A 12,882-nucleotide genomic window follows, 5' to 3' on the forward strand; every position below is an offset into this window, starting at 1 on the left:
CACATTATTTTAAACCCTTAATTAATGTGAGGGTTAATTGTGACCCATTTGTTTTACCTTAGAGAACAGTAAAAACACCTTAAACATTTATCCTCTGACTTTAAGTTGACTTCTAATGGGTCACATTTCTTTCTTTAAGAAAAAAAAAAAAAAAAAAAAAAGTTGTTTTAAAGTAACTTGTTCTAGGTACTTTATGACCATCACAGTATCTACAGGTGAATTGCTCTTTCCTGCCACTGAACTGTTACAATAATATTAACTACTCGTGTAAAAAAATGTTAAATTAATTGCGACTAATTTAATTTAATCGATTAAATTCTTAATCGACAATTAATCAATAATCAATCAATTGTTAACATCCCTAACTAAAATATTTCTCTGATAAACGCTACTTGAAATCACAGCCCTTGTCCTTTAATTCCAGGTGGACTGATGGAGACTCTGCTATAGGTTGTTAACACGGCGGTGGAGCGGCAGGAGCTCACCTTCTGTGCGCCAGAGAAGGCGTGATAGAAGCAGGACACATAGGTCATTATGGCCTTCTCATCTGGCCTCAGAGTGCCCACGATGTCTACGCATCACCCCGCAGGCAGTGAGAGAGAGGGCGTGAGGAATGGAGATAAACAGAGAGAGAGAGAGAGAGAGAGAGAGGATGAAGCCAAAGCGACCCAAAGCTGCATGTTAGTGTGTTTCCCCCCCGTAGGGGACTCGAGAGCAGAGGGTGGAGAGATCTGCGTCTCCCCGACACTCCCTGCATCCACCTGCACGGACACCTGGAGGCAGGATGTCGGAGCCACGGTCAGAGAGGATTAGGGAGGGAAAGAGTGGATGGGAGTCGCACAAACTCCAGGCCAGGGCTGAGCAGCACCGCGAAGATAACGAAGGCATGCTACACAGGAAGCTACACACTGTTAGTACTCAGGGGAAGGTTTAGAGGTCAGACAGTGGAGAAGGAGAGATGGTGGTAGTGGTGGTGGTAGTAGTCAGGGTCAGAGGGTACCTTCTGAGCTCCAGAGAATGCATGGTAGAAACTGGACACATAAGTCATAATGGCTTTCTCATCAGGACGAGCAGTGTTCACAATGTCTACAAGGTAGTGGGGTAGGAAGGGGGAGATCGGTGTTATGATGATAAACACACACACAAACTTTGGCACATGACAAGACGTTTGACTACACAGCACAGAGACGCAGGAGAAACAGGCAAACACAAAGACACATGGAGCAGGCTGCGAGACGTTAACAACAACAACAGTGTCAGCAATCCAAAGCTTTGGTGAGGAGCAGCAACAATGAGACAAGGACTCAGACAATCCTGAAGGGGGCGCCTTTTTGTCTGCTCCTGCAGCACAAAAAACATGCTGGACAGTAGAACTGCAAACAAGATCTGGAAAATCCTTCATGAGGCTGAAAAGGGAAGTAGGGTTCATCCACTTGGGAGCCGCCGCTGAGTTTGGTTATCACCGTCAGAAGACAGTTGAGACTTTATACATCAGAACATCGCATTTTTAATTACAAATCCCATATTATGCAAAATGACTGTCTTTTCATGCAATTAACTCATCAGGAATAAAAAATATTCCATTATATTTTTCTGCTCTGTGTGTTACAACAGGCAGTGATGGAAATCAGCCCTCTGTGATGTAACAAGAGGCACCTTGTACAGGTGTGTGGCAAGGAGTTCATTCATTTGTTTTCACGATGCCAAAACCTGTAAACACAGGCCTAAATCTACTGGACATCCAAAGGGTTTTAAAATAATAAATACTGCAAAATGGTGAAAATGTAGGGCCTTTACATCTGGCAAACTTAATTTTAAACAAACAACATGAAATGTTTATTTTATATGTGAACATGAAAAAGCAAAACCCTCAAATGTAAGTACACAGTATGTTAAATGCATGGGGGAAAAAAACCCTCCACAATCGTAACAATCAGCTCACCTTCAGCGTCCAACATCTTGGGGATATCCAGGTGTTTCTCAGCCACCTCGAAGGCGTTGTTCAGATTGGTCACAGGGTCGTCCTAAACCAATCACAGTTTCAGGGGACAGAGACACTTGTTAGACCATCATTGCTAGTCTAAAAGCTTCTCGTCAACTCGTGCTACGGTTTGGTGAGTGCACTTGAGTGTTCACCTTTCTAAGGCTGTCGTAGTCGATGAGATCAGGTCTGTGTCTGTGAATCAGAGCGTTGAAGGCGAGACCGTCCTTCCAGCTGAAGGGGAGAAAACTCATCTTAATAATGGACGGAAGTGCTGTTCACTAATAAAAGGAACCTCTATCATAACACCAGTCAATGATGTTGTTTATCTCATCATCTATTTAATCTTATTAAAAAAGAAACATGAAAATACACTCCAGTTCTCCAACAGGGGGCGACATGCTCCCACAAATACTACTCTGAATCTATCAGTGCAGACCAAACAGAAAAATGACAAATTATCTGCTCACACATGATTTACTGCTGCTGTCTGTCAACACTGAGAATCACAGTCTAATTGTTAATTAATATCTACCACTGAAATTCTCAGCAGTATCGACCAAACAACTTGACTTATTTATATGAGATGGAACATTTTATCTCATATTTCAATTACTATGAAAGAAAACCAATGCAACCTCACTTCCCCTCCACCAAAAAAAAAACCCAAACAAAACCGGTTTCAATCTGAAGCTGGTGCACAGCGACATCATTAGATGCATCAGCGTTTGCAAGCACACGTTACCTGATGTGGAAGTTCTGTACGTTGACATTCTTGTAGGGGGCCGTCTTCCTCTGGCACCAGAGCAGAAGACCCTCCTTCGCAGAGGTCTCTGCAGCGAGGAAGAGGAGGAGGAACAGGGAAAAACAGAGGATGGAAAAGGAGGAAGAAGATGAAAAAACAGAGGAGCGAAAAGGACATGAACTGCGAACAGAATGCAGTTTCTCAGCGGAACCATCAAATTAAAACACACAAGGAAGAAAAGTTTACATGACAAGTGTTTAAAATCAATACAGACATAAAAGTATAAAAACAAATATTATGATACCAAATTATATGATATTACTTAAATGTAAACATTTATTTAATGTGACTGAAGCAAACCCAAGAGAAAAACAATACGACCACTTTAAAAATGGCATTAAGTGAAAAGATTTTTTTCCTGCGACGCCTTTGTCTAACATCAGAAAAACGTGTCGCTAACATGGAAACTGAGGGGGAAAAAGGCTCATTATAGTGGCATCTGTGCCAGGCAGATATTAACACGACAAATTGGTTTTGTGGGCCACCGCAGAGTCAGAGCAGCTTTGTCTGAAAAAGGCTGATGTACCAGTCACGACTTTTCTGGGGAGGGAAAAAAAACTGAATGAAAATAAACTGCGAGGACCATCAGCACTGACATAATCAGAAGCCTTGTGATCATCAATTTAAGGGGTGAAGGTTTTCAGCGCATCTAACAGATTTCGCCATTGCAATTTTGCTTAAGAAATCTTTCATTGAAATAAATGAACAATTTGGAGGTCGGCAAACGGCCGCTGGTCACCGTTTCCCCTCTGTGCGAGCAATTGCATAACCCAGATTTCTAACAATAAGCACATGTATAAAGCAACATTTGACATCATCGTTTGGTGATGTTGGCCAGATCCAGCCCATCTTGGCTGCATCCCATCAATACTCCCCCCCCCCCCCGCCCCCCCCCAGTCCATTTGTCTGTGTGTGAACTGCTGCCTCGTTACTTCCACTCTAGTTCCCACAGAGCATCCTCGCCTCGCACATGCACACTTTTCCGTCACGGCCAGAGAGTCCCGCAGACGTCGGTCGGTCGGAGAGGTCTGCTGCTCGTCAGCAAAAAGGGGTTGAGGAAGTAGCGCCGGGCCGTACCTTCAACAGAGATGTCCTGGATGGCGAAGCGGAGGATGATGGTCCAGATCATCCCCAGGGTCATCTTGGCGTTTCCGTCCACGATTTCTGCCAGACACAACGGACAGAGGTGACATTGATCGGCCGTCACATTTCTCTAATAAACCTTGTTACATTCGCACATCTGTTCCCTCGGCTCGTCAGTGCCAACACGCCCACACGCAGCTGCACCGCAGCTCCTAAAACTTCCCAGATGAAAGGCTGTTTAACGAGCGATTACTTGACATTACTTAAAGTGCACAGGACGCTCTTCACCCAAGGGACTGGCGCTCATTAGCGGAGGACACGCAGTACATCGACTCATCAAAAATATTTACACATCGAGTCGGAAGCTCCTTTGGGTGTTTTTTTTTTTTTTTTAACACAACATGGCGGAAGTCCATCTAATGAAAGAACAAATTCACTGAAAATATTTATTGGATGATGTGTTGATACCTGTTACAGGTAATTGCAGGCTAAAGAGCAAGCGAGCAAGCAGGCAAACACACAGCGACAACCAGACATACACGCACGTGCGTGTGTGTCTGCATGCGTGCAATGTTATGTGCGTTGATGTGTTGTAAGAAGGCATGTGGTGCAGGTCAGATTCCATTCAGGGCTCAAACAGTCCTTCTCATATTTTACCTGCTTTTTCTCACTTCACATTTTATTTTTCTCTAGAAAAAAACATCTTTTGCACTCAATTGTTACTTTTGGCCGACTCGTTTCTTCTTAAGCTAAAGATGCAGTTGGACCCGCTTTCCTCTTTATTAATAACAAACTGATTTAGACGCTTTCCTCGGTGTGATACGGTAAATGTCAGTTTATAAATGTCAGCTGTGCCTCCTTTTTTATCCAGTAATTGTTTTGTTTTTTTGAAAGAGTGTCTTTGTCCACTGTGTCCCCTCCCTGAACCTCTGGGCTTTGACTTATTACAGAAGCACTGACGGCCCTGAAGTCTAAACACAGGCCCCGGGAGCAGAATTTATCACTGCGACGTGAAACATTCAACCTTTCCTCTCATTTTATCACTGCCATCACTTTTATTTTTACCTTTTCTATGACAGCGTTTTTTTCCCCCTGTCGCTGCATCCAGCAGATGACCTTTCAAGGGTCATTCTGTGTGAGGAGGGCCAGTAAACGTGCGCGCCTCTCACTTGTGTCTGCTCGTAATGTTCAAACCGTGGAGAGGATTGCAGTTGTATATCTCTGTGTTGTGCGGCCTTCAGTATTAAATGGAATGTACTAATCTCTCTCACAAACACACACACACACACAGTGATAGAGCAGCCTAACCCTGGAACTGGACCCTGGATGGAGAGCAAGAGACGTGACTGCTGGTTTATCTTCAAAATCTTAACATGCCAAGTAAACACAGAAGTCCCGCTCTGCCCAGAAGGCACGTTCAGCTAAATGACATTAGAGATTAGGTAGATACATCATCTAAAATACCTGATTTGGTAACATCAGACTGGTATCAATTAGGGTCTCATTACATTGATGCTAGAAGAGATATACAAAGCCTCAGAGGACCAGCATCTCATCCTGTAGAGCGATGGAGCACTTTGATTAATAGTTTCAGAATCATTGTACCATTTCACTGACTTGTAACAAGGGAAAATAGCATCCCAGCCACCAACGACGAGCGTTAAAATTAGCGTGTGAACTGTTGTTGTAAAGCAAGGTGTGTGAAGACAGTCCAGCAGGAGCGCTGTGTTGTGGGCTGGAGTCCAATTCTTCCTATTTAAAGTCAGTAAACGAGCAAAAAGGACTTTGAAAGGATCGCATTGAGGTAGAAAAGCAACACTCTTGGTTTCACACTAAAGTTTTGGCGCAGCAATGATAAATAAGAATACAGGACAATCTCGGCTACAACTTGGACCAATCGTGTGGATGCCAGTCGTGCTCACCCTCGGCTCCGATGGAGACCAGCTTGACTCCTTTGCTGGCGATGAAGTCCAGGGCTTTGTTCACGTTGTTGATCTTGTGGACCCTCATCTTGCCTCGCTCGGGCTTCTGTAACCGTTCGCCTGCACATCATCCAAAACACACACGGTTAGCATTGCATTCGGCAGACAGAAAGAAAAAAAAATAAAACTCAGCCGAGATCCGCAGTTCAGAAAGACAAAATCGGCTGAAAGTGAAACTAGTGTAGCCATGGAGTACAGAGTCGGAAGGAAGTGTTTGGAAATGAGGGAGATTTCAATTAATTATCACATTGATGCAGACCAGTCAGATTTGTTACTGCTGATTTGTCCCACTAAAGTGCTGGTGAAAACTGCCACTACAACTGCATCCATGCTAATGTCTTTAGCAGCAGCCACTGGCTACAAAACAGCAGCTTCTGCTTCTCTGGTTTTGTCAGAGCAGCATAGAACAGTCGCCGCCAACTCTCACCTCTTTATCTGCTAAAGACGTTAATTAGGCAGGTAAGATTTATTAAAAGCGCTTCCTAGCAAAGGTTGACAAGGTAGTCGAGCCAGAGGTCCGGGCTGGAATATGAGCGATTATGAGCTGCCAGCGTGAGGTAAAAAAAAGGAAGCAAATGAAAGAAGTATCAGGGGACAGGGGAACTTTTAATGATGTCACGCAGCCCAGCAGCAGAGCTTCTGTGATGGAACTCAAAATTAAATACTAGAACCCTGCCATGTTATTTAACTCAATAGTTGGGATCACTTGAAGTTGCAAATAGATGGAGCACGTTGTTAAAATCTGTAAATTAAAATTTCATATTGACATACTTGAATGCAAATTAACACAAAAAGTGGATATTTCGACAGAAACAAAGCCAACTTTCCCCTGGCCTGTAGGAAACAGATCATTGAGTTTGGATTTTTTTTTTTTTTATCAGTACTGGACTATAGGGATGTTATCTATAGGCATGCCTCTCAAGTTTATCACCCTGCAATCAGATTCATTACTGGTGACAGGGACTCCACCCATCATTGCATTTTGTACGAGACGGTGGGATGGGCTCCACTATCTGCGAGACGGGAAATGCATTGGTTCTTATTCATCTATAAAGTCCTGAAAAGTGACATGCCACCCTAACCTCAGCATTCTTCTAAGCTGCTCACATAACAACTACACAACGGGTTGGAGTGTTTTTTTGTTTTTTTATTATTGAGCGATGCTCCACGGACAAACACAGAATTGGGGAAACTGCTTTCAGTTCCTCCGCTGCAGCTACCTGGAACATTTTAAAACACAATCACAGATTAAACACAGTCGTCACTATGGGGACTGTTCAAAACAGCAATTCACAATCACTTTGCTTTTAAATGGAACTGTTTTTAACATTGCAACATTGTCAACGTTGTATTTGTTGTCCATGTATTTGAATGTTTCCGTACTCTCGACACCATTGAATATTAGGGCTTGCTTGCCCTCGATGATGTTTCGAGATTTAAATAAAGGTTGAAGAACTCCCTCCTTCCCAACTCTCGTCCCAACTGGCTTTGGAAATCTGACCACCGCACAGAGACACAGCAGTGTGTCAGCACGGGCGCATTTGCAGCCGGACCACGTCTCTCCTTCTCTTTCCTCCAGACAGGTTTACCTGAGATGACCTCCAGCAGCAACATGAGTTTGAGCCCGTCCCTGAAGTCCTCCTCGATGTTCTCGATCTGCGTGCCGGCCTTCCTCAGGTGGGAGTTGCACCACGCCGTGAACGTCTGCGAGGGAGCAGAGGGAACGGGGACAGAATGGGGAATTATTTCGAGCGCCGCGTCATGGTGTATTTTCGAGCTCTTATCACAATAAACCGCTTTGAATTGAGAATAAAAGAAAATGAAATTCAATGGACGGGAAGGGCGTCGAGGGCGCTGCTTTGATAGGAGGGGAAGCAGAAGAAGAGAAGGGGGGGGGAGGGGAAAAAACGGGTATAACACAATGCTGTTATATAAGAGGCGAGAACAGAGTGATCTCAGTTTAAACTAGACGCTGTTGAACGGGAAAAAAAGAATAAAACAATGCGCAATTAGGGTCGTAAAGCAAAGGAATGGCTAGAATGTCCGAGCTGCCGTCCAGCGTTTGACTGAAACCCAACACCTCGACGAAACACGAGAGTGTTGCACTAAATAAACAGTGACATCCGAGCACAAATCACACACATGGTTTGCTGGTCGGAATCCGTGTTTCCGTGCTTCTGGTTAGCCGGCATTCTTCGGGAATGCGCTTGGAATGGTTTTATTTACGGGGAGGGCAGCGGAGTCGTCGTTTTCCATAAGCTCCACTGATCACTCATCGCACCACTTTCAGCTGCGGAACGTCATCAGCCGCGTCACGGGGCCGTAGTTTTAGCAGAGTTTGGAAAAATGTGAGCGGACAAAAAAGAAGTCCTGCTGGGCACGCTCAGTGACGAACCAACCATTGAAGAGTTCAGTTCTGTTTCAGATAAAGCACAAGCTGACGGGTTTTTCTATCTATTCTATCTATTTCTATCTTCCATTTGAATTAGAGCAAGATCTTTAAAAAAAAAAAAAAAAAAAAAAAAGGGCCTCTAAAAGATTGCTTGAAATTCGCTTGTTTGTTAAAAAAAAAATGAAACTTTGACGGACTTTCAAATTTTTGGGGACAGGAACATAAAGTACCTGATTATTTCCAGTTATTTCCTGAAACTTTTCAGGAAGTTCTGAGTTCTCCTCAGAACTTCCCAGTTCTGAGGAGGAGAGACACGTTGCTGGGTCCTTTAATAGGAGATTAACAATACAATAGTTCCATCTGCAGCTCCAACTAAGAGAAGGTCACAGTTGAAACATTGTGGCTAAGTGAAAAGGGTAGAAGGAAGTGGCTTTTCTGCACAGCAGGAAGCCACAGCAGGAAGCTGACTGATATCGACCATGTCCTCAATTCTTTATGTGGCACAGCTTCAGCGGCAGCAGGTATTAATGCAATGACAGACAACCCTGCCCCTTGTGCTGCGTGTTCAGTAGATTTGGCTTCAGGCAAGCGGCAACATTTCATCGGACGCAGGCGCGCGTGAAGGTTAATTTCTCTCATCCGAGAGCTGGCGAGAACTTAAAACCTCTTCCTCCCCCTCCCAGCGCAGTCTTAATGACAATCAGTCAAATATGCGACCGAGGAAACGATCCCGTGCGCTCACCTTCCTCCTGCCTCCTGCCTCGTGCACTGTGATTTGAAAAACATTATGACAGGCCGCCACTCGCTGCCCTGCCCCTCTCCCCCCACGGTGGCCGGGGCACAAAGCTCCCATTGAGCCGGCGGGATAATAGTAGCCTTCAGTGCCTTCAGACCCTCCCCCAGACCGTCTGATGCTAACTAGCAGCACACACACACACACAATTATACAGTGAGCTGGCTCTCTGAGACGGCACCAGGACACACACTGAGAGGTGGGAGGAAAGAAGGGGAGATACATTTCACATAAACAAACACACATACAAAGTAGCGGTGGAGTAAACAATGCCCTCTCTAACTCTGCCCCACACAGACACACACACACACACAAGACAAGAGTTAATGACACCGCAGTAGGAAGTGGCACTGCAGTGACAGGAAGTTCCAGCTTTGTTTTCGCCTGAGAAGAGACAATCAGAGTGAACCTGCATCAGCACTGATTCGAGTTCCACGACAAACAAAAAGGCATCCGTCCGTCAACAACACTTTCATCTGAAACAATGTGGTTTCATCCTGTTTGTAAAAAAAAAAAAGAAAAAGAAAAAAGAAAAAAGTTTGAGCAATGTCACTTTCTTCAAATTTGTGCCTGTTAAACGTGCTTTGAAAATTGGGCAGATGTCAAAGTGACTTTTATTTCCAAAAAATATGCAAGTAATGTCGTAATACACAGTCTCTCATTAAGGAAATAAAGAAAGCCTCGTCTTATAAGAGCAAAGACAAACAGACTTAAGTTTTCCCTTTTAAAACAAGAGGATAAAACAAGCACGTCTCTCATCAACGAGTTCCAGAGCAGAGATGCAAGAGCATAAAAAACCTCTTCAAGGTTTTCTCCCATTTTTAAGGAATCTGGTTAGCGGTGGAAGGTCGGGCTGATTATTTCTTTATTCCGGGACGTTCCAGAGATTTTTAAAAGTGGTACAAAGTGTTCCAACAGTGGAGTCCGCTGCAGGGAGTGGTGACAAAAGTAGCAGCGCAATAAAAAACAACAAACAGCCAGCGAGCAAGCGGCAGGCTGAGGCCTGCAGAGAGCCCGGAGACTCCGTGCACGGCAGCGTGACACAGACGACGACGCCGCTGCGCGCACTCTGGCGTGTCGCTAACAGGCACTTCAGAGCTGCGGCGGGGGGTCCGTCTGAAAGCTGCTGTGAAAAACAATGACACAGCTCCAAATGCCTGGCTGGGTGGTTTGCTGGCTCGCTAGCTTGCTGGAACAATCACACGTGGCTCCAGGAGGTAGCAAGGTGTTGTGTTACTCTGCAAGGCGCATGGCACCGGTCAGTGCTGACTGGACAAGTCGCTGATTTGTGTGACGAGACGCAGAGAACAATATGGGTAGCGCAATTCCCGAGGGGGTACGACGCTCACTTCCTGTTCCTGTTTTTGGTTTTGTCATTTTGTGGGAAGTGCTTTGATTGGGCCGAGTGAACGCAGCGATGTTCAATCAGTGCCAGGAGTTACACAACATTAGCGAGGCAATCAAAGAGACATGTGTAAACATTTGCTTTCCCTGGAGAAAATTGTTAGCGTTAGCCTTAAAAGGCTTCTCTCTTAAAGCTCCGACTTTAAGTGGACATGAAACACAAAACATTGTTATCATAATTTTAAAAAGATCTCCCACCCTGAAAATATTAGATATGTTTAAACACTGATGGCATATGTATTTTAAAATACGGAAGTTTAAGTTTAGCCGTTAAACCAACGGGCGGCGCCGCAGCTACTGTGTGGGCAGGCGTGACATCACGGCGTTGGTGGCTGAACTGGTCAACCCAGCGACCTTCACTGGAAATAACTAAAGATTGATTAAATAATGCGAGCAGAAACGTTTAACTGTCTTGTCGTAATGACAACGTAAATTATGGTAACTGTGTCTTGTGTTTTAATGTCCACTGTATACAATTATTAAGGAGGCCCGACTGACAGGGCGTTTCTTGTTAAGGGGTAACGCAAGACGGCAGCTAACTAGGTGCTCGATGTATATTCTTAAATATATGAGAACCGTTAGGAAGACCAAATTACTTTTATTGTACTCTGAGCATACACTTTTATTAATGTATTTATGGGCTGCATGTTAAGCTTTTATCAATAAAAAAAAAATCATAAATCAAGCCAAATTTTACACACTGCACCTTTAAATCTCATCTCCATGGACCTTTAATATAAAAAACCAGGACCTTCAAGTTTGAGCATCCTGCAGGCCTGATGGTGGAGGGGAAAGTGAAGTGAGGCTAATTATCAGCAGCAAATAGGATGAGCCAGTGAAGCCTGTTAAACTCGTGCCCACGCTGCTGATCAGATCAGAGGATTTCTGACTCCCGACGGAGGAGAAGCGGCTGAAGGCTCAACCTCGGAGCCGCTTCACACCTCAGACCTCACGGCGCTCACGGACCTCTTACCTCAGCGCATCTTGGAGCGTCCTCCCCTCCCCTCTGTTATTACTGCGGCACGCCACCGCCCGGGACACTGACTTTAAGTATAGTGTGACATAACGCTATCATACTCCCATGTATTTAACCCGCTTCTTTGTAGCTGGCTATCGGACACAACAGAAGCTTCATGAGGATAAGTATTTGGACAAAGAAGAAAAAAGAAAAAAATCATTATCCTAAAGTTTGAACTGTGAGTGAACCGCAGACGGTTCAGTCACCGCGGAGAACCTGTCGGTGAGTAAACAGCAGCTGAAAGTTTGGAGAGCTTTACGCGGAACGGATCGGTTTTCTTTGAACTTAAAGATGGAGAAAGGAAAGATGACGACGCAAGGAGAAGAAATGGAAAATCGAACCGACTGCAGAGGTGCTGAAGTTAAAGAAAAGCTGATGACATGATCTTCATTTCAGAGATTCCCACTTTAATCAACCCGGCCTTTCAGCCGCTCCCAGTATCCATTTATTCCCCGCGCCTTTACTTTTTAAGCAATAACAGCTGACTTTCAGAACAGCATAAAAGGGTGAAGATGAGGCTCACGTGTGGTGTGTGTGTGTTGCGGCGAAGATGCCACTGTGTCTGGAAGTGGTTAAAGTTCTCCAACAACTCTCCTCCTTCCATGGCAGATATATAGCTGAGCGTCTCCTCACCACTTTAGAGAAGTGTGGAGAGGAGAGGAGCCTGCTGGGGTCTGCAGGGGTCTACTGGGGTCAGCTGTTTGATGTCTGTTTTACACATACACACACACAGTCATCACATCACCGTGGCCCCAGTTGGCTTTCAACTTCAGTCTCGACCCGGGCCTGCCGGGTTTAAAGGTCAAGGTTCATCGTCCGTTTGAGAGCGAGAAACTCAGGCCAGAGTCGCTTTCAAGTCTACGACGCATCGCTGCGCACATAAATAAAGACGCGCGCTCGCCAACAACAAGTCATGGACGGCTTGAACCATTTAGAAAGACACTCACATGCTGAACTGGCTGCTAATCAGTGTGTGTGCGTCTGCTCTGATGGGGGAAAAGTTGCTGTCGCAAGAGTCACAGCATTTGAGGTGGTCAAACGTGCGGTGTGTGTGTTTGTGTGCGTGTGTGTACATGCTGTAAATTGGTACATGATGATTGTTTTCGCTACAAGACGAGAAAAAAAAAACGACAAAAAACATTAAATTATAGACCATGTGTCCATTTTCCACACACACACACACACCTGGGAACGACAAGGCAGGTTAAAAAAAAAAAAAAGACCGATGTTATTGCTCAACAGCCTTCAACAGCCTACATGACATCATGTCAATGCATGTGTCTGTGTGTGTTTTCTAGACACACACCCTTTATTTCTCGTTAAACACCGAACACCAACCCCTGCAGTGGTTCAAAGTCAAAAACATTTATTCTCACACACACACACACACACACACACACACACACACACACACACACACACAC

At 44.8% G+C, this 12,882-nt stretch overlaps 1 protein-coding gene across 8 annotated transcripts in view; it reads right to left on the minus strand.

Moving 5' to 3' along the window:
• LOC142895462 (alpha-actinin-4-like) overlaps positions 1-12,882 on the minus strand; it is a 49,201-nt gene that overhangs the window by 11,179 nt on the left and 25,140 nt on the right. For 5 of the 8 annotated variants that reach the window (XR_012928215.1, XM_076036537.1, XM_076036535.1 and 2 more), the window contains exons 2-8: positions 7,441-7,555; positions 5,792-5,911; positions 3,864-3,950; positions 2,727-2,814; positions 2,137-2,215; positions 1,943-2,024; positions 1,001-1,086 (exon numbers count right to left, since the gene is read on the minus strand). Coding sequence is in view for 7 of the 8 variants with exons in the window: in XM_076036537.1 (XP_075892652.1) it covers positions 1,001-1,086; positions 1,943-2,024; positions 2,137-2,215; positions 2,727-2,814; positions 3,864-3,950; positions 5,792-5,911; positions 7,441-7,555 (657 nt within the window). In the remaining variant the exon portion in view is untranslated. Of the gene's footprint in view, positions 1-485; positions 572-1,000; positions 1,087-1,942; positions 2,025-2,136; positions 2,216-2,726; positions 2,815-3,863; positions 3,951-5,791; positions 5,912-7,440; positions 7,556-12,882 lie in introns of all 8 variants that reach the window. The other 3 variants (XM_076036536.1, XM_076036541.1, XM_076036539.1) reach the window with 1 other exon arrangement.

This window comes from Nelusetta ayraudi, unplaced genomic scaffold (genome assembly GCF_046127955.1).
Source record: "Nelusetta ayraudi isolate G7.1 ecotype Tasmania unplaced genomic scaffold, CSIRO-AGI_Nayr_v1 ptg000048l, whole genome shotgun sequence".
Classification (NCBI taxonomy): Eukaryota; Metazoa; Chordata; class Actinopteri; order Tetraodontiformes; family Monacanthidae; genus Nelusetta; species Nelusetta ayraudi.